Source organism: Callorhinchus milii, unplaced genomic scaffold (assembly GCF_018977255.1).
Source record: "Callorhinchus milii isolate IMCB2004 unplaced genomic scaffold, IMCB_Cmil_1.0 Scaffold25, whole genome shotgun sequence".
In the NCBI taxonomy this organism is placed as follows: Eukaryota; Metazoa; Chordata; class Chondrichthyes; order Chimaeriformes; family Callorhinchidae; genus Callorhinchus; species Callorhinchus milii.
In genome coordinates, this window is record NW_024704766.1 from 3,511,513 (window position 1) to 3,532,045 (window position 20,533).

Consider the following 20,533-nt stretch of genomic DNA (forward strand, 5'->3'; position numbering starts at 1 on the left):
GCCCACTACTTTAGCGGTAGCAAAATGAGGCAAAGATCCTGCTGTTAAAAATAGAGACTCTAGCTGGAAGGTGTATAGATGGACATCAGGAGAGGACAATATCATGGTCACTCGTGGTTTACTGCTCTTGGAAGCCGGGCCAAAAAGAGTCAAACTTCTAAACCAACTAAATAAAACCCATGAACTTCAGCCTCTCTTCTCCCACTCTCTGAAACTCCATACCACATTCCCTTTGCCTCACTCCCTCCCTCGCCTCCTTCAAGGCGCGTCTCAAAACCCTCCTCTTCGACCGAGCCGTCAACTACCCTGCTACCTCCCCGCCCTCCTCTCTCCCCGATCCCGACCACCAGCTCGAGTCCACATCCCTGACTGTCCAGAACCTTGGGACATCCTCCCGACGCGAAAGGCGCTATACAAATGTAATTTTGTATTGCACTGCATACGTTCGATTCCAACAACGACTGCACTAGCAACGATACCCAGTGAAGTCCTTCCGTACAACAGAAGCATCGATTTGGATCGTGGTCCTAAAATGTAGCGTTGTATTGATTGATTGCTCAACCAATATTGATGTTTGATTCTTTTTAAAAAGCTTCCCCTCTAAGGAGGCAAATTGCTGATCAAAAGGTTTGTTTCAAATCAAAAAAAAAAACGCTCGGGCGGGTGGCTGCGGCACAACGACAGCTGGTAGAATACACACGCCAGATTCTCGATGCCCCCCCCCACCCCCACGTGATTTGCGTCAAAGGATTTTATGCAACATTCCAGAGAGCTGCAACATTTGTGCGTCCATGCTTCATCACAGAAAGCCCCGTTCTCCACACGCACGCACGCACACACACACAGAAATGCCTGGAGTGGATTCCAAATGGACTGATGCAAGCAGACCATGTAATCCCACGAGGGTATAACCGTTTCAGCTCCGCTGGCAAAATACCACAATGCTTAAGGCCTGGGTTCAGGACTGATATCTAACTGCTGATCTCTGGGGCTCAGACCTTTTTAACTGATGCTGGAGATATTTTGAGCCGTTGAGGACACAGGCGCGCACGTTAGTAGAAAACGTTGTTCGAGGAATCAAGATAGGCTCGGGCTGAAGAAGGTCCCTCGGCCCATCTGATCTCATCCCTCCACCTTGCTATCCTACCGTCACAGAATTAAGCTGCTTTTTAAATGACAATCTTAAGATCAGCGTCACCTATATAGTCTTTACCTCCAGTTAATTGCTGCTCTGCCTCACGAGAGCGGAAACATTTCTCTCTGTGGGCAGAGCTCGAAGTACCTGATTGAGGAAGAGAGAGAGCATGTTGGTCACCCTGTCAGATGTTTTACTCGGCAAGAGCTAGGCAGAGTTCTAAGGCAAGATGCTGGACATTTGAGGGAGATCTTAAAACTCCTTGAAGCTTTGGGGGCAGGGAGGGGGTGCAGGGACCAAGGTTTTCCATACTGAAATTTCTCAAAAAAATTTCGGCACCAACAATGCAACGAGGGAGGGTCAGACGTGAAGTGTATTGCTGGAAACTTTTAACTCAAGAGCCTCCTCTTTAACCGTGCTTTCGACCACCTTTGCCCCCTCGCCCCTCCCGCCAGCTTAGATGCAAACCCATAAGCTGTCCAGCACTTTGGGATGTCCTCCCGACCTGAAGGGCGCTGCGTAAATTTGTATTGCATCGTGGTGCACGTACAACTGTGGATGGTGGGTTATGCTATTCACTTGATTACGTGAAGAAGGAAACAAAATATTGCTTTAACTTTCCAGTCATGAGCAGAGTGGCATCGTTCATTGGAAAAGGAAAAGCGTGGAATGCGAGGAAAGGATGGAGCATTTTTTTAAAAAAAACAGTATACATAGCATTTCTTCAGGAAGCATTATTTAAGGGATACATATGGAGTTGAGGACATTTCTCGTGATGAGTTGGACAGACCCATCAACCATCAATAATGCCTCAGTTTACTACTGGTGGCTCAGGAGTCAGTACTACCCCAGGGAAAGTGCTAACCCTAATCTTTTCAATCACATTGTGAAATAGCGATGTTAAAAGTCAGTTTCATCTCCTGTGAAATGTTTAACTTCATACATTCCATTACATCAGGGAATATCAAAAATAAGGCCAAGATGTTTAATCCAAATAAAACTTTACGAGCTCAGTTTGCTAAAACCATTAAAATACAATATTCACATGAAGAACTTCAGAACCAATGAGAATATTGGTGGTGTTGAGCAACTGGTTTCTCATTTGCGAAAATATTCCCATGGCTGTTTGAAGTGAATCATATGGATTCCAATAGTACATTGATGGGGGAGCAGAAAGCCAGATTTATACTTCCCACTTCCTCAGTATAATGGTGTTAAAAAACAAGAGTGCACTGTGCGAGAACCACCAACTGAATGTGAAGAACACTGAATTGCAAGGATTAAGTAAATTATAAGGTGTAGAATCACTGGGTTGGGGGGAAAAAAAAGACACCAAGTGGATCATCATCATGAAAGGTTTAGTAAAATGTTTGTAATAGTCAGTTCAATTTAATTGAAATGGGTTAAAAATAAACAAAATTTTTACAAATAGGGTGTAAAAAGATAAAACAGAAGTCACATTGTAATACAGCCCTTTCTTTAAACATATCTAAAAAGCATAACCGTTCTTACAAAGCTATGATATATCATTAAAAGTAAACGTCTCAAATGTGCACAGGATGCAACAAATCTTAAGATGATTAATGTTTGTCCTTCAGTTCATTTAGTTTAGCTCACAATAATTTAGGGATGATTGTAATCCAATTTAGCTGTCGCACATTGCTTCGCTGTCAAAAATACCAATGCAACATTTTTAAGATACTGTACTTATTTAAAAACACGAAACTATCTGCAAAGAGTCATTTAACTTACAAAGACATGCACGCCACAATATACAATGGTAGAGTTTTATTTATAATTTCCACACAGATTATCAACTGCAGTATTATTTTATCAAACTTTATACAATGCTACTAGCTTCTTGTGACCATCATATGAGCATGAAAATAGAATATGTGAACTTTTCCCTATATACATACACACACACACATGCACACTCATAGGCACACACACACACACACACACATTTATATATATATATATTTAAATATATATAAACACACACACACACACACACCCGTAACAGCATCAATATAGTAAACTATAGCCAGGATAGAATGTCTTTTACATTTAGAATTCAAACACGTATTAAATTGGGATCTGTTACAATATATGTTAAAAAAAACATTTTATCCCCACGACTTGCTTAACGTTTGCAATCTATCGTGTACACGGGAAACGCTGGTGAAAACAGGATCGTAAAACCAAAAGAAAAACTCCAATTTGCTGGCAATCACACTATCAAAAATTCTACCTGCAACCTTTTGCTTAAAATGGTTAGCAATATTGCAAAGTTATCAATCCATGTACACTATATACAATAGGTGACCACAACAGTGACCACTGTAGGCTCAGCTGTGATAATGTCCTTGAAATAGTTTTAATGGCAGTTATGGGAATATGAAAGTTTAGGATCACCAAAAAGTGCTGGGCTTTATTCGAATGCAAAGTACATAAATGCAAACCATTCAAAAGATGCACATTTAGGATATAGTGCAAATTAACTACTTTTTAACGATTCCGATGTAAACAAACTGGACAATCACTGCTATCACCAACCGTATCTATCATCTTTTAGGTATGAATTAAAGAGTACATTTAACCATTGATTGTTGCTTGTAGATTTTCACCATCAAAATGCCCTTTACTGGAATTGGAACCTTTTAATAAGAGCAAACTAGAACTCTTGTTAATAAATGCAACAAGCTCCGCAATGTTAAACCACTTCTGGTTGTTGGAATTTTCCTGCTTAGATACAATGGATGAGAGTTTCACAACTGGGAAAGGATTTACCTTTTGTACAATGTACAAAAGTGGACTGATTTGATTATGGTTGGCAAAACCTTACTCTTGCAATATCAGGAAGTATATTTCATCTCGCACCAGAAAAGAGTCTTGATTGCTGGCAATGAAAAGCATTTAAAATCAGGATACAGATGGGAAGGCATTCATATTAAGTAGTATTTTTAAAAGAAAATTAGGCTCTTAGTGACATTACTGCATTGATCTTAATAAGATTTTATAATGGGTAATCACTGCAGTATGATAACTACTTCAAACGTGCACATATTTTAAAAATAGTGTACTTTGAGCCATGTTTCTTTTATTTCTATTTGCTTAGTAAACAGATCAAAATGAGACCAGAGGGAAGCAAACTACTAGTTGGAATTAAATTGAAAAAAGCTTCAACATGTTTCGTTCTTACATAAAATAAAACTATCTTGAGGAACCAAATGTTCCCGTGGAAGAGGGGTGATAAAAGGAGATGGGGCAAAAGTATACTGAGAAATAGTTGGACTATCAGGTTGTCTGTTATATAAAGAAGCTGAAACATTGGTATTATATTTCATGGATCAGTGATAAATTTATCCAGGCTTCATTATCTACAAAATGAACATTGCAGTAGAGGCTTTTCCAGCTATGCCACCTTTCAAAGAGTTCTATGTATGTACCTAGAAGCAGAAATCTTTCTGCATTGCTGCTAAGGTTAATTTACAAAAGAACTACATTAAATTGAATACAGCCAATTGCATTGATGTATTTGAGCCTTATCTGTAGGACTACTATTTTCTAAATATTTTCATGTTTTAAAATACCAGGACTACTAAAATTAAAATAAAATAAACTCCACACATGCCTTAATCAACCACAGCATGCTTTCAGATTGTCAAAATATCACTTGATCCTACGAACATATTAACAAAAGGATCAACACTTATAATTAACACCTTTAATAGGTGGACACTTCACAAAACAGCAAATGTGTAGATTACGATTATAAAAAAAATCTTACCAGCTGTAGAAATCTATGTTTGAACATTTACGCTTAAAACCAGTCATTAGTTAGCACAAAAAAAACTTTGTCTTAGAAAAGTCTGCAATAAACCACCAATTCAACAACAGCCAAGGCAAACAAGCTCCCTGAAAATACTCTTCACTAACGTGCCACCAACTGTGGTGTCAATGTTAACGTACATCCACAAGTTACAACAGACTATAAAGGTAGCTAGACATATCTTTGTAGGGAATATGCATTCGCCTTTGTTTCAGATCAACAGTAAAGTACATAATGGAAAATGTTTTTGAATGTTTCCAGTTGCAAACCATTCTGTAGAGGTAAAATAGGCCATCAGAGAAAAAGCATCAAATTGAATGGCTCCCGAATCAACTCCTGAACATGTATTTCAAGATTGCTCACTTGGCCAGGAACTTAATGATATCAGTCTTAAAACCAACAACTAATTGACATATTTGGTTTCTCTTTTAAAAACACAGAAATAAAATGTAATCGGAACTTTCATCTTCTCAGCCAGGAATATAATGGTCAAATGAACGTTTAGAATATAATGGTCAAATGAGCCAAAACCTTCCTCAAAGGTACATCTAGGGGGCTCATGAAACTGCTCCCCCCTCCAATTTCTTGGTGGTACTTTAAGAAGATTGACCAATAATCAATCAGTTGATTATAAGTAAATATGGCACTATTTGGAGTGGTGAAAAGAAACTACTAAGCAGTACGTAACAGTAGGTATCCAGAGCACTGTTATTGATAAAAAAAATTCCATTATTGTACAAATGTAATTTAAGCTATTAAAAAAATGCTGTTCTTCTGGTGGACATTCTGAAATGTGAGATACCGTGTGAACATTATTTTATTGTATTAAAAGACTGAACATATTTCATAAAACGATTCCAGGCAGTTAGCATGTATGTGCTATTTAAACATCCGATATGTTTCCAAGAGTGACTTGATGCAGAAAAAGTCGAGATGATTGTTCTTTTGACCACCAATGCAGCATTTCAACATTAATCCCAAATTGTATCCACAGATGTCAACATGACAGAGCAAATAATGTCATCAGGATATATAAAAGTATAGGCTATTTTTTTTTAAATATAGCAGATTGTTTGCTATGCATTATTTAAAAGCTGTACCAGTTTCTTCCAGGGTCTGCCTGACTTCAGAGTGAATTATGCAAAATGTGGCTTGATGTGCTTGTACCTTGAAGTGAAGGCTTTTTAACGTGTGCACTCGCTTTGAGGAGTAAATAACGTAACTTGTGCATCGTTGACCTATTTTAAATAAAAGGTTCAGAAAAGGTCCAAGAATCATTTGACCCAAGTCCAGGCACTTTCTCCAAAAGAACTGGAGGTAAACAGCCAAACCCAATTTAATTGTAAAGGACATTGGGTCCTTCTTCTGGAGATGCTCTCTTATGCAGCTCCTCCCTGATACCAAGGATTCCATTGACCTCAGAGTTATTTGTCTTCTGTTCCTCCGTTATTTCCTCATCTTTGTTGATAAGCCCAGCCAAATGACCGAGGGGGAATGCACTGTCACAGTTCTGTGTGGAGGACACCTGTGAAATAACAGGCATTTGCACAGATGAGTTGTTCTCAAAACCGTTGTCTCCTAGCTCATACTGGGCAAGGGCTTCTTCTTGCTCCTGTTTAAGATAGTCTGGAACAATGAAGTCACTGCAAAACAAGAAATCAGAAGGTTTTAATTGAGAGGTAGTGCACAAAACAATCCTAACTATACACAGGTTTAACTCTCCAAATTTTAATCCCGTTTGGATCAATAATAATAATCCCTGGATTTGATATAGCGCCTTATCACATCTTCGAGGCGTCTCAAATGACTTCACAGAACATACCCTAAAGTAAATTGACTGTATGTTTTGTGGGCGAATTAAGATTCCGAATCCACAGAACTAAAAGTCAAGTTGAAAATCATGTCAAGAATTGTTTTTATGTTTATTTCTATCTTAAAAGTTGCCAAAAGACTTCAACTTTCCAGAATGAGAAAGAAAATAGTTTAGTTGGAAACCTTCGGGGTGAAGCATGTGGTAGGTCCATCTGCAGCTACCTCTCATCGTGTTAAGGAAGGATCAGCATTCGAGTCTGGAAAGAATGACGATTCCCACTCGATACAGCTGGCAGCAGATGGATCAGTCACATATTTCACTGGAGTGAGTCTTTTCCACCAGCAGCTTTAGGAATCTAATAGGCCATATGTATATTTTCAGTTTCTCCTCTCAAGACAAGGGGGAAGGGGGGAATGAACTTAATTATATAAAAAGGGTATTTAATCTCAGGGGGACGGGAGCTAAAAAAAAAGCTCAGTAGATGTAAAATGTAGTGGATATTTTCAAATACCCATTATAAAGGTATCTTGAATGAATAGTTTGTTCCAAAAGGATCAAAATGAGATATTCAAAATAATGTCACTACATTTTACATTAAAATGTCAGCTTTGGTGGCAGTGGCGTGCTAAAAAGCAGCTCAAATATAAAACGCACGCTTGACCAAAAAAAAACTGATTATGAAATGATTAACTCCTTAGTTGCCCCAAAGTTCAGCTTGAGATAAAGTGATCATAGGTTTTACTTCAGTTTTGAACCACATGTGGCCCTGTTCTACCTTCCTTTTTTTAAAAAAAATAGAAAGTCATCACATGCTTGCTCCTGGCCCACCTGCTTCCCATACTCTGGCTGGCCTTTGCACTAAAATCAATGACTTAACACGGAAACAGGAAAAGACGCCATTCAGCCCTCGAACCTGTTCTGCCATTTTATGAGATCATGGCTGATCTGTACCTCAAGTTCAGTTAACCGCCATTGCCCCATATCCTTTAATACCCTGACCTAATAAATCCCTCTCTATGAATATCACTTCCTAGCGATATCAATTCCTAACATGTTGGGCAAGTGATGTTGACGGAGACCTGATGACATAGCAATTGGGCATTTTAGTTTCCACATTAAAAATTGACGACATGGGTATATTTTGCTGGTGCAGGAATTGGCTGTGCCGCAGCGCCTTGGGACGTCCTCCCGACGTGAAAGGCGCTCAATAAATGGAATCTTGTTGTTGTTGTTGAATGTGACATTATTTTAAAAGATTGCGATTAAACAACCTCCCAGCACCTTGGGACGTCCTCCTGACGTGAAAGGCACTATACAGATATAATTTGTTGTTGTGATTGCAATTGGTGTCACACTATTTAACCACATTGCTAATTTTTTTTTAAAACACTCACAAAATGTAATTGTCATTCGATCTCACCTGCTCTGGAAGTAGGATGCTAACTCAGATGCTTCATGGTTCAGGCTCCTCAGGTGGACGATTAAATTTCCAGAGTTAGTAAACATGGCACCGCACGTTTTACACTCGTAGATCCGAGGCTTTCGGATAATATGCCTTGAAACGCGCATGTGGTGTTTGTATTCTCCAAATGAAGTGAACGTCGCACTGCATATCTGGCATCGGAAACAGCGCTTGCCTTCGTGCTTGAGACGATGCATCTTTAAAGAGTATGCTCTGGTGAACTTTTTCCCACACCGGTCGCACTGAAAGGGTTTTATACCTAGAAACAAATCAGTGATTCATTTAATGACCAATTCTCAGCTTTGAAATATTCACAGCGCAGAGGAAAGAAATGAGGAGTTTAGTATTTCAGACTTTAAAATTCCTCAAAATGTCAATAACTTCAAATTTCCTCATTCAATTTATTGCAAATTGCAGTATTAATTACTGCAATAAAATTTTAAAATGATTTCTATACAATTCAACAATAAAAATATTGTATATACATTATAACCACAACTTATTTTCTATCAGGAATTTACATCGCAATTCCCAACTCTGAATATCTTCTGCTCATTTACTGCTAGAAAGTAAAAGCAGAATCTTCGTTTTTGTCCGAATTAGTATTTACAAAATTGAATTCATACAACTTTTTACTTTGCACGTCGTCTCTGCCCCCATAAACATTAAATCAATACTGGCAGTAAACTGGGAGAAAAAGTAAAACAGCAAAGCTGTCACGTTTCAAGAACAAATTTACTAGTTGTACAAAAAACAATATGGAATTATTTTGTAATGGTTAAAAGGCATATGCATGACTACATCTCAGCCAAATACATGGAAGTCAACCAAGTCATTAATCTTAAAAGGTCAAATCTGCTTTTATTACCCCCACAATGCCAATCTGTTCCGAAACCCAATGTATAGTTCCAGGAAGAGGTCACATCAGGACCAGAGTGGACTGTGGCTCGCTTCAACAGCTAAAGCCTCACATTTGGAAGCTCATTCCATTATGCAATAAATTTGAAATAAGCTCTAAGCATATTATGAAGCCAAGGGTTTACAGCCATATATTTGCAATATTTCCAACCTAAATATGGTATTCAATTAGGAAATGTTTGTTGCTAAAAGTTGTTTTTTTACTGTTGCAGATGACAGTTTTATGATTCAGTGGAAAACTGCTGTAAAGTTCACTGTAAACACCATTTTATTCAGCTTCAGAACCCATCTTTTTTCATCAGTTGGGATAATAGGAGAATTACACAGCAAGTCAAAAACCTGTTTTATTTCCCCTCTTCTAGTGAAAATGTTGGCTAATGGGAGGTGCAATTGCATGGCCTCCAGTGCTTAACCCATCCATACTGTGTGATCCTGAAACAATGAGGGAAGGGACATGCAAGAGTACATTCCAGTCCTCGCCCAATGAACACGGATGTGCATTTTCAGCAGGGATTTACAGCAAAGCAATCAAAACGTGACGCCAGTAGAGTCTGGATTGTCCACGCTGATTGGGACCGCCCATTGCGAATAAGCAACCAGTGCAGATAATTGGACGCAAACTGCAAATCGGCTGCAATGCTAACCAAAATATTGTCCCATCAGCAGTTTTACTGTTAATATAGTACCACACACATTTTCTCTTGGACTCTCTGGTTCCCCAAGAGTCTCCAATTTTCTACAGAATCTCTCTTTCCCTAATTCCGCAATATCCATTTTTAACCCTAAACTCACGGTACAAATTCTAAAGACTTGCCTTTCTTACTGGCATAAAAAACTGTGGGTGCTTGCTTATATGCAAGGTTGTGAGTAAGTCTGTTAAGATTTGCATGACCTTATTTTGAAATAAGCTCAGAGCATTCCTAACAAGCACATACCCAAAACAGTGCTATTGCCCGTTTCCAACTTCCACATGGGAGGTTTGTGCAGTCAAACAGATTTGCAATTAATTGGTGTGCGGATTTTTTTTGTGAAACTTTCCATTTCCCGGGATACCAATTCTAACATTAATACCATAGTGCTATCTGGACTGAGGTTACCCAACCGCAAATGGCAGAGTGGGTAAATGTGCCATAGCGAAGCCAAGAAAAACAAAAAATTGGAAAAATATAAGAGTCAAAAATAAATGTAAAGAGTGTGCGTCTATGCTACTTTTTTAAAAAAAGCAGTCACTGAACTTTTGCGTCTCCTGTCCAACACAGATCCACAGAAGTCTGACATCTCCTAGTCTTGCTCTTTTACTCAAACAGGCATTCAATATTATCTACAAATACAATAGCTTCTTTGTAGGTCCTACTAACATGGAATTTCTGCAAACTGCAATTTACTAACATTCATATAGAAAATGATTTAGGACTTGGACTGGTTTACTTGGCCAAAGCTGTACTATGCAACCAATTACTTTAATAAAATCATGAACATCTGTTATTTTCTGAAACATGAATATTTCAGATTTGCATAACAATGCTTTTGAAAGTTGAGTCTTTATCTCTACATCTGAAGAGATAAAAAGTTAAAATAGAAAGTCAGTCAATGAGAATAGATGTTATGCAATAGACAGCATATTTCTAATGTGAACTTTCTGGTTTTGACGACACTTTATGTAATTGCTGAAAACGTCTTCAGTCAATGAGAGTATTTCTGCTTTACTTTAGCAGATCACAGCTTATTTAATGAGCACATTAATTTTTTGAGGTTCGAACACACACAGAAAACTTTAGAATTGTGCAAATGCCATTTTATCCAAAAGGCATAGACCTTTTTTGGTTGATTTCAACTGCAGTTTCCTACATTGCAACATATCAATTTGTTTTACAAGAGATATACCCAATTGTCCTGAATGTAATAATAATAATCCTTGCATTTGATATAGTGCCTTATCACGGGGTTGAGATGTCTCAAAGCGCTTCACAGAATATATTATAAAGTGAATTGACTGTGTATTTTGTCGGTGAATATAAAATGTCATGATGATAAAATAAATGATGCAGGTTTCTCTTGAATTGATTGATGCTATTTGCGTCAATGAGTGGCTAAGTCCAGGATGCTGGACTGATTTAAGAAACAGCTTGTTCCTGTGATGCCAGGACAGAAGCGCAGGTATACTAGAGGGACAGATCAAATGTCTGAAAAATAAACTGCAGACTTACAACATCTATCTTGCTCCTATGGGCATTTTTTTCATGTTCTGGACAGATATTAAGCAATTATAACAACAATTTACCTGCATAAATCAGAACTATGCAACCACTGTCATCACCACTGAAATCCTTTGACTACCATTTTACAATATGCTACCACGTTTCTTGCAATTCATTCTTTTGGAATAAATCTGAAACAATGTGTAATGTTTGCTGTTCATGTGCCTTTGATGATGTCTCTTTCTTGCTGTTTGCACCATATTATTTTTAAATAGGATATTCATTTTAGATGGCCTGAAAATGATTAATCTGCAGATTACTTTCTCGCCTTTATGTGGAGAAATCATTTTCATTTCCATGAAACAGTTTGGACTGTTAAGGTTCATTGTGATCGTCATTGGCTTGGTTGAAATTTATTCTCACTCAGGCTTGCTTTAGTTTAAAAATATGGAAACTTTTATTGTAACAATCCTCCCCCCTCCCCTATCTGAACCTTTTCTCCCCCAAATATTTGTTCATGTTTGTCTCACATAGTGCATATTTTTACAGTATATTCTGTGAAACGCTTTGAGACGCCTCGAAGATGTGATAAGGCGCAATATCAAATGCAAGGATTATTAACATTATTAATTGATTGATTTCAATTCACTCGGTTGCAAATTGTACTCGTGTTAGCATTAAGTTTCCAAACTTGAATTGAATGGGCAGTCAGAGAATTAGATGCATTTTGTTTACTGCGTTTAATTACTTTTTCCAGGTTTCAACCAATCCTTTTTTGGGGGCTAAGCTGAACTGGCTTCAAGTTGACATGCTTGGCAATGGTATGTCGGAATCTAGTCAATCCTCTGTGGTAGTCTCAGTTCCAGAGCCAGCCGGCAACACAGTATTCCAGGTCGCTGTTGATGACAAACCAGCAAACCTACGCCTTTATTCAAATATATATTTTAAGGATCTCTGTATGTACAGTCTGCATTTCAGTAATATTTGCATGCTGACATTTACCGCCTGCAAAGTATTTGGGTATAAAAAAGCTGCATATCCAGCTCTGATACACCTTCCAGTGTGAAGGGCACTATATAAATGTAAGTACCATTGTTGCTTCCACTAAATGGAAAAGGTGCACTTTAATTCTGTCTGAAACCCTGTAATTCTCTTTGTCAAACACGGTATATCCCTTTCCCACTCTGCCCAGCAATATCTAAGACAACAATGTGCTGTCACTTAACAGCTCATTTAAGTGGTTAAAACAAAGGTAGAACCTGAAAATGTTCCCAAGTTGAAGTCTACATGCTTTAAACACCGACCGATAAGGAAGAAAAGGTCAAATGAACAAACACAAGCACCTCCACATTTACCTGAGTGAATCAGCATATGCTGTTTGAGGTTCTGAATGCGAGTGAAGCGGGCACCACACGTGGGACACTGGAAAGGTTTGTCCGGACCGTTTGGACTTGGTCTTTCTGTGCCACTAGTCGACGGGTTGATGTACAGCTGGTACGAGTACTGCCCACTCTCCAATCTACGGAATCAGGAAACTTCAATTGAAAAATGTAATCCAAGGATTATTTAGAAGTTCCCAATTTATTTGCATGACTGAATGTGTTTATCAAGTCAATACAAGTTTTTACAAGTACGTGCCCTAGATAAACTGCAGATCCTATCTAGAGTGGCGTTGAGGTAGCTGGAGAGAATCCACACAGCATAAGAAACAATCACAAGAAATGAGAGCAGATACATTTTCTAGCAATTCTGCAGCTAAATGCATCCTTATCTGAGGCCACAGAATTTAAGACATGTTGAAATGCATTAAAAAAAATGCTTAATGCAATAACACAACAACTTACAACTTGTATAGCCCTTCCACATCAGGAGGACGTCCCAAAGCGATGGACAGTCGGGGATCTGCACCTGAGCGGGGGCCCTGGATTAGGAGGGGTGGAGGGCATGGAGGGTGGGGTAGGAGGGTGACAAAGGCACGGTCGACAAGGAGGGTCTTGAGATAGTTCTTGAAGAGGGGGAAGAAAGGGGCAAGGCAGAGGGATTGAAGGAGTGTTCCAGAGGTTCAGGGCATAGTGGCTGAAGGCACAGCCACTGATGGTGGCATGGAGGGACAAACAGGAGGCTGGAGCCAGCTGAGCGGAGGCAGCAGATGGTGGAGTGCAGGGTAAGCAGGTCGGAGAGGTAGGGAGGTGTGAGGGCATGTCGTCGATTTCAAAAGATATGTTGAAATGCATTAAAAAAATGATTATCACAATAATATATGTCCCAATATTAATTCCAAAAGAGATTTCAAGTATAAATGTAGTTACCTATCGTCATCATCAGGGTGAGTGTTGGCACCAGAAGTGCCTTGGAGCGTTGGTAGCCCCTCTGTAACCCCTTCATCGATTGATCCTTTTAAGGTAAAAAGGGAACGACGTTGGAACATTTTAGAAGTCTGTTACTTAGAGTTCGTACCTCGATATACCGAACATGCATCCTGCGGTTGTGAGCAGCCTTTTCTTGCAATGTGCATATCAACTGAAGTTTCATGCTGTGCATACCAATTGAAGTTTAATAACTTTTCCGTCAGTACATATGAAATTAACGTCGGTGTCAAATACAGCATATTTTAAATTTATCCAAATTAAATAGAAGGTAGGAAAGTAAAATAGAATATGAAATTAACTGGTACAGATTTACACCAGTGTCAGTTTTAGGTCCAATAAAAATCACCTACATTAGTCAATGACTTCTTTAATCAGGAGAGAAATAAGACAAGAAGAGAAAGGAAATTGAGACAGGAAAAGAATGCTGGATAGATGTATTGGTAGATTCTGAGTACATATGATACTGCAGCTGCTAAAGGAGGTGATAGAAACAAACAAATGCAACCTGTGTACAGTTACTCACCATTTGTCTTCTGCAAAATTTCCTTTTTTATATACTCAAAAACGTGATTTAAAGACCTATTCCAGATTAACAGGATATGATTTGCCAATTTGTAAATTAAAGCATTTTAATCAGAAGTAGTTATTTAAAATATTGGATAGGTTGAACAGATTGCAGCTGCAGCTATTATAAACACCTGCAGTTTGACCCAGTTTCAAAGGCAACTCAAGATACATTGATGAACAAACAAGAGAGTCCCTTTCATATCCAATACTGAAACTAACCTGGAGGCAGGGTACATTTTCTGAGCTAGAGGTATACTCCAGAAGAACAAAGGTGTAGCATTCAACATTGTTTAAAAAAAAATCCAAATACAAATGTTCAAGCAGAACATAGTGCTATCTAAAAAGTACAGTACTCTATTACTGATTGACCGTTAAATCTCCAGCATTAATTCCTGGACTGTTACTTAAATAGCTCGGTGAGAGTGATCAATGGCAAAATGTGACACGTTACATTTTTTTAGTATTATTGAATTCATAAAAATTTGAATTAATCTTCACATCATCCCACATAGCGGTTATGCATTATGCGCATAAAAAGGTAAAGGTTTAGTGGTACCTACCAATGGAGGACGACTGGGGACTGATCAGTAGATCTTCCTGAGCCTGTTCACTCCCTGGTACAGTTTGGTGGTCGCTAAGGGAACTCTGGGAAGCACTGACAGGTTGTGAAACCTCCTCGTGACCTTCATCATCACTTAACCTTTCAACTTTGATCCGCACGTCATCTTCCATCATTGGGGACGATGTTTTTGTACTCTCGCAATTAGTGTAATCAGGCACTCTTCCAGTCACCTCTGTGCTTGCAGTCTGCTCTAAGGCCCTAACACTTTCCGTCTGTTTAGATTTGTCTGTTTGGGTCCGGCGATCAGCACCCAAAGGATAGGTCCATTGAAACGACAAAGAGGAGTCTACAGGTTGCTGGGTCCTGGTATCTGAAAAGGTTACAGAGGGATTTACGGCTTGTGATGAATTAGGCTGTACTGCAGATTCAGTGGGACTCTCAGGGGAAACCATGATGAAGTTCTTTCGTTTCCTGCGCGATTCTCTGGGCTTGCTTTTTTCCACAGAACTACAGTCTGATGATACTGGAGATAGACTATCATCGTGGGATTGAATGATGCAGGCTCCACTGGTCTCTTGAGGAAGTGAGGGGACTGGTCCTGGCTGACTACTGTTTGTGTTCCACAGGATACTTGATTTCATGAACTCTGAACAAGTATTTGCGACATGGAACATCTGCATGTAGCTTGCAGCTGCCAAAACATCAATAATATTCTCGGTATTGATCGCAAGAGTAGCGGTGTATGCATACTCCAACAGTGGTGAAAACCCACTCACGGTAACATGATTCAAATCCAAAATACATTCCTCTCCATCTGATTGCGTGATAAGTTTCGCCCTGAAGAACTCGCTACATGCAGCAAGAACCACTTTGTGGGCCCTAAAGAGCTTGTCCTGGACCCGAATAGTCACATCGCAGAACTGTCCTTCATTGCGGAGTTTGTTTAATTTCCCCAGCAGCTCTTGGCCATGGACTGGAGAATTGTGTGTAAATGTTCGCACACCCATTATTTATCGCCCGTTCCGTGTTCAGTTATACTCTGGTAACCTAAACCCTAAAGGAAACAAAATGTGCAATATGTATTTCAATGTTGCCATTTCCTTTTTTTTTACTATTTTACTCATTTCGAGAAGATAATTTGCCATATCAAACACTGCAGTATTTTATAAGACCCTCATATGCTACAGTTGAGTGAACCAACTAATTGTAATATATACGTACAGTTATTAGTAAACAAGACCTAAACAGTTTCTCACTTTGACATTATGTAGTAAATAGCAGGTAAATATCTTTTGATCTTTTAAAATTATTTGCCTTTTTTCAATTACACAACCATAAATACAATGTTATTAAAGCAGGTAATGGATAGTTGTCTAAACTTTTATTTCCAGTAATCGAAATACATAATTTCAACCGAATACAGTTTATTCATCTGAATAATTCTTGAGTAGTTTTACGTAAGGCTTACTGTGGAGCTTGGGTAGGTGACAAAATATAAAGAGATGGCAAACGTAAGATCAGAGCTTTCAGAATGAAAGCTTTCAACTGCGTCAACAACTCAACACTCCTTTTAAAAAGGAAATCTCTCCCAACTCCCATTTTACATTCTGGGAAGCATTTCAACCTTTCCGAGTTTTATACTATGTGTTCTAATAACAGCATTAATGGAGATCACCCACCTTCTGATTGTTAAATCAATGTTCCCGGCGAGACATTTCCTGAAATATTCATTCAAATACTTTGATGCGTGCAATTTGACCAAAAATACTGGGCTGTATAAAAAGAAAAAACAGTAAAACAAAAGTTATAGGTATGTGCATGTAAAAATACATGTTACAGTATCATGAATTGAATGTTGAAGTGGCTGCTGATGTCGGAGTCAAATATATTGGTAAAATTAACGTTCCCAATTACTGCAAGTGGCAACTTTTCACTTTTAATCAGTATTTGATTTTTTCAGGAAACTTTAATGTCCAAATGTCAACATTTTGATTTCCTACTCCATTTCTCCCCTGCTTTCCCGATCGCCCCAATTTTCTGCTGCTGAAATATAGTTCCGTGTGCTCTTGCTCAATAATCCATTCAAAATAGTTGACAGTAAACGTGTCATCAGGTAATTTACCTGGAGAGAGGAAAGAGGAAGAGAATTGCAACAAACCTGATCCTCTCCATACCTAAAGTCCATCTCCAGCAATGAGAGGACCTCTGGCTGATTTTTCTTTCCCTAACTAACCCTAGCTCTGCGACAGTATTGCTGCCCTAGTTAACAACACAGAACAGAAATGGAAACTAGGACTTTCCCAGTGTAATTCAGCTACTCACTAAATAAACTTGCCCTGACAGGAGCTATTTCATGTTCAACCTATTGTTTTAATTCTAAATCTACAATAATTTTCTTTGCAATACTATAATATGCCGACAGTTCACCCTCATAACCACACTATGCTTTCAATAAACTGATTCAATGTTTTCAGAAAAGTCACAATGTCATTTTTGGTAAGTGATTGATGTGAAACAATATACTCAGCGATATATATAGTATTTTTATTTAATATTCTTCTGACCAAACTGACTAATTACTCCTGTAGATACATACCGCTCTATCCAATGCCAGATGTTCTGATAGCGTTAATCATAGATCAGCCAGTAGAAATTATGCATTGTAGCATACTTATTTACTTTAACGCACTAGAACATTTGCATAAGTTATCTGAGTAAACAGTTTGTAGTTGTGCATGCTTCTAATGAATGTTCAAGGTATACAATCAGCACACTTCAATGTAACTCACTGTACGAAGCACTTAGACATACAACAACATAATTACATTTGTAAAGTGTTTTTCATGTTGAACGGACGTCCCAAGGCGCTATAAACATGCTACCATTATGCATCAAGCCTTCCTTATAAAAACAGTCACTGCACTTTAAAATGAATCCTGTTCATTTCACTTTGAGACATTCTCCCAATGTGAAATACAAATTACAAGGTTCATTATTTTCACTATTTACAATGCATATTTAACAGGTCAAAAGTTTGCAGCATCTTAATGAAGTCAACAGCCCTTTTAACTGCAACCCTGCCAGAAATACATGCTGGGCTGTTGTCTAGCTCTACTATCATGATTATTTTTACTGTATTATGAATAATTAATGTTTTTTTTCAAAAGTCAGCAATCCCAATTCATGCACAACATAAAATGCTAAATTCTCTTATTGTAACCAATTGTCAAAACATAAAAGTGGACAGAAAATTGCCGTGTTTTCAGACCGATGGTGCTATGCAGTTAACTTAAAACATTTTTTTTTGCCTTGATCAACGTAAACAACAACAACACATTGCATTTATATGGTATCTCTCACATGGGGAGAACATCCCAGGGCACTGGACGCTCAGTGGCACCCGAGCTGGGGGTTCAAATTAAGAGGGGTGAAGGGGGTGGGAGAATGACCAAAAGCACGGTCAGACTAGGAAGTGTTAAGACGGGCCTTGAAGGAGGTGAGGGAGGGGACGAGGCAGAGGATGGAGTTCAAGAGGGTAAAGGACTGTCCCCTTCAAGCGGGTATACACACACACACGGGTATATACACACGCGCGAGTATATACACACAGGTATACACACACACACAGGTATACACACACACGGGTATACACACACACGGGTATATACGCGCACAGGTATACACACACACACACGGGTATACACACACATACAGGTATACACACACACACACACACGAGTATATACGCGCACAGGTATACACACACGGGTATACACACACACACACACGAGTATATACGCGCACAGGTATACACACACACACGGGTATACACACACACGGGTATACACACACACGAGTATATACGCACACAGGTATACACACACAGGTATACACACACACACACACACACGAGTATATACGCACACAGGTATACAACACACACACGGGTATACACACACACAGGTATACACACACACACACTAGTATATACGCACACAGGTATACACACACACACACGGGTATACACACACACAGGTATACACACACACACACGAGTATATACGCACACAGGTACACACACACACAGGTACACACACACACAGGTACACACACAGGTATACACACATACATGTACGCACACACGTATACACAGACACTCATCCCATCTCTCTCTCACACACACACATGTATATACGTGCGTGAGCGACCCTCCCCCCCCCGCACGGGGCCTCGCTCCCCGCAACACACACACTACACACCGCGGCCTCGTCGTGTGCAGCCACACAACCCCAACCCGGGGGGGGGAGGGGGGGGAGTGGGGGGGAGAGACGTGAGGAACAGGACCGCCGTTACGGTGGGGGGAGGGGGGCCCTGTGTTTACTGCAGTTTGGGGCCCGCGCGAGGCGGGGAGGAGAGTGAGGTGAGAACCGTGAGGGGTGGCGGGGGGGGGGGGGGAAGGGAGGAAACGGGGACAACAACACCCCCCCACCCCACCCCCCGCCCCCAACCCACCTCCACCTCTCCTCCCCCCCCCTCACCCAACCCGCTCAGGCCTCGCTCGCCGGGTGGTCAGTGTGTGTCCCCTCCCCCCGCGGTGTGGGGTGTGTGAGGGTGGGGGGGGGGGGGTGTGAGGGGGGTGAGGGGGGGTGAGGGTGGTCTCTCACCGGGCCCGGGCCTGGCGCCGCTCCCCCCGCGCCTCTCTCTCGTTGTCTCTCTCTCTCTCTGTCTCTCTCTCGCGCGTTGGTCACCGTCTCGAGAGCCCAACGGCCGTTTGTTTTGTTCCCGACAGCCTCCGCGCCGCCACGGCCGCCTGTCACTCAAGCGCGGCGCGGGGCGGGGCCTGGGCCGGGCTGGCGGCAGGGGGGCGGGGCCTGGGCTGGGCTTAGTGGGTGGAGCCTGGGCTGGGCGGGGCCTGGGCTGGCTGGGAGGGGGCGGGGCCTGGGCTGGGTGGAGCGAGGGGCGGGGCCTCTCGGCCCTGAGTGACAGGTCACTTGTGTGGGTGGGATGTGGCAATGTCAACTCTGCTCTAATAATAATAATAATCATTCATTCCTTCCTATTTAATTCATCAATGAATGCATTAAGAAGAATAATCGTCTTTGCCTTTGATAGAGCGGCTCACGAACGGCGCTGAGCATTCAAAGCGCGGCACAGGAGGAATAAAAATAATAATAATGATGATAATAATAATAATCCTCGCTTTCGATGCAGCCGCCTTATCGTGTCTTCGAGACGTCCCAAAGCGCCTCACAGGATACGCTCGCTGTAAAGTGAATTGACTTGGGGGCGAAACGCGGCTGCCACAATTGCGCACAGCGGCGTCCCCCCCACAAACGGGCGTGGATTGGAGTGACCAATTTTATTATTGTTTTTTTTTCGTGGTGGGATTATCGTCAGGTGCGTGGAGCGGAGAGTAAGAAAACTTGCCCCAGGTCTCGCCCTGCCGGGATACAGGAGAGTGTGGGATACAGCAGAGTGTGCGAGAGTGTTGGGTGTGGGGAGACTGTGGGGTTTGGCAGCGTCAAATATGGTTAGATTCTGAATATTAGAACTGGAGCACACACACATCACCGATCCTTTGAAGTAAAAGAACGATGAGAGCAATGGAACAAAGTAATGGAAGGTTTAGCCACGAAAGGAGACCCGACGTGGATCGTAAAATCAGTTTAACATT

The 20,533-nt window shown here is 40.4% G+C and overlaps 1 protein-coding gene across 1 annotated transcript; it reads right to left on the minus strand.

Annotated features, from left to right (window-relative positions):
* Window positions 1–3,102: 3,102 nt before the first annotated feature.
* Window positions 3,103–19,657, minus strand: zbtb44 (zinc finger and BTB domain containing 44). The gene is made up of 7 exons (XM_007896102.2): window positions 19,524–19,657; window positions 16,539–16,631; window positions 14,858–15,913; window positions 13,671–13,755; window positions 12,717–12,880; window positions 8,204–8,504; window positions 3,103–6,613 (listed from the first exon to the last, which is right to left on the minus strand). Exons 3-7 carry the CDS (start codon window positions 15,864–15,866, stop codon window positions 6,307–6,309), a joined length of 1,866 nt encoding a protein of 621 aa, XP_007894293.1. The 5' UTR covers window positions 15,867–15,913; window positions 16,539–16,631; window positions 19,524–19,657; the 3' UTR covers window positions 3,103–6,306.
* Window positions 19,658–20,533: the final 876 nt, after the last annotated feature.

Bases quoted from the DNA above. Each gene is read 5' to 3' on its own strand.
- zbtb44 (XM_007896102.2), bottom strand. From the start codon at position 15,866: ATGGGTGTGCGAACATTTACACACAATTCTCCAGTCCATGGCCAAGAG. The intron at 13,756-14,857 runs GTAGGTACCACT...TTACCTTAAAAG, and splicing joins TCCCCAGTCGTCCTCCATTG to GATCAATCGATGAAGGGGTT. The intron at 8,505-12,716 runs GTAAATGTGGAG...ATTTGTTTCTAG, and splicing joins GCATATGCTGATTCACTCAG to GTATAAAACCCTTTCAGTGC.